A 1,060-nucleotide genomic window follows, 5' to 3' on the forward strand; every position below is an offset into this window, starting at 1 on the left:
TTTTTTTTTTTTTGAGACGGAGTTTCACTCTTGTTACCCAGGCTGGAGTGCAATGGCGCGATCTCGGCTCACCGCAACCTCCGCCTCCTGGGTTCAGGCAATTCTCCTGCCTCAGCCTCCTGAGTAGCTGGGATTACAGGCACGCGCCACCATGCCCAGCTGATTTTTTGTATTTTTAGTAGAGACGGGGTTTCACCATGTTGACCAGGATGGTCTCGATCTCTTGACCTCGTGATCCACCCGCCTCCGCCTCCCAAAGTGCTGGGATTACAGGCTTGAGCCACCGCGCCCGGCCCCTGCCAGGCCCTTCTTAACAAGTTTTAAAATACAGATCAAGCCATTTGCAATATGGTTTGGGAATGCCATCAGAATGAGGAAAAAACGTCTCACCAGGCAGGTTTCAAAAATTACCAAGAGCTCAATTTACAGTCTTTGTTGTTTGCCTGACTATAAGCAATGAACCAACTGCTATGTTAGGCTACTATATGAAATGGAGTCGGGGTTGAGGGTTGTGTTTTAGAGTGTCAGTACCAGGCAGGTCTTGCCTATAGCTAACATTTTTAGGGCCCGGGGCAAGAATTATGAATGAAGCCCTACATATCATGTCTACATATTTAGCTATAAATCACACTAATAAGCTATTAAATGAAGTATATTGTACTATCTTGTCTTGACAAATATACCTTCTTCATAACCACCTGGAAGGCCTGAATCAAATTTGAAATTATCACACTCCTTAGGAGTTCTGTGCCAGAATAAGGCACATCAGGAAAGCTGGCCCCAATCCGTGCCCACTTATCTTCCCATACCTGGCTGTCCCACAATGCTGGTGGCTCTGCCCTTGAGTGTGGCTAGCCAGCTCACCCTTTCTCACCAAACCCCCACACCTCTGGCCTAAGCATTCAGACACTGTGACAAGGCTGGCACTGCACAGGCAGAACAGGGAAGCAGCTCACAAAAAATCCTGAGAAGCTTGGGGTTGTCTGGGCAGATTTGAAGGGTCCCAGGTATCCAGAGTGTGGTCTACAACTGGAGGGAGAAAAGGTCTGGGCTCTGAGTG

The 1,060-nt window shown here is 48.1% G+C and overlaps 1 protein-coding gene across 1 annotated transcript in view; it reads right to left on the reverse strand.

Annotated features, from left to right (window-relative positions):
- SAE1 (SUMO1 activating enzyme subunit 1) overlaps nt 1-558 on the reverse strand; it is a 47,311-nt gene extending 46,753 nt beyond the window's left edge. The window contains exon 1 of the mRNA XM_032262841.1: nt 532-558. Coding sequence (XP_032118732.1) covers nt 532-558 — 27 coding nt within the window. The remainder of the gene's footprint in view (nt 1-531) is intronic.
- Nucleotides 559-1,060: the final 502 nt, after the last annotated feature.

Source organism: Sapajus apella, unplaced genomic scaffold (genome assembly GCF_009761245.1).
Source record: "Sapajus apella isolate SASKATOON/1434 unplaced genomic scaffold, GSC_monkey_1.0 scaffold130, whole genome shotgun sequence".
Taxonomy (NCBI): domain Eukaryota; kingdom Metazoa; phylum Chordata; class Mammalia; order Primates; family Cebidae; genus Sapajus; species Sapajus apella.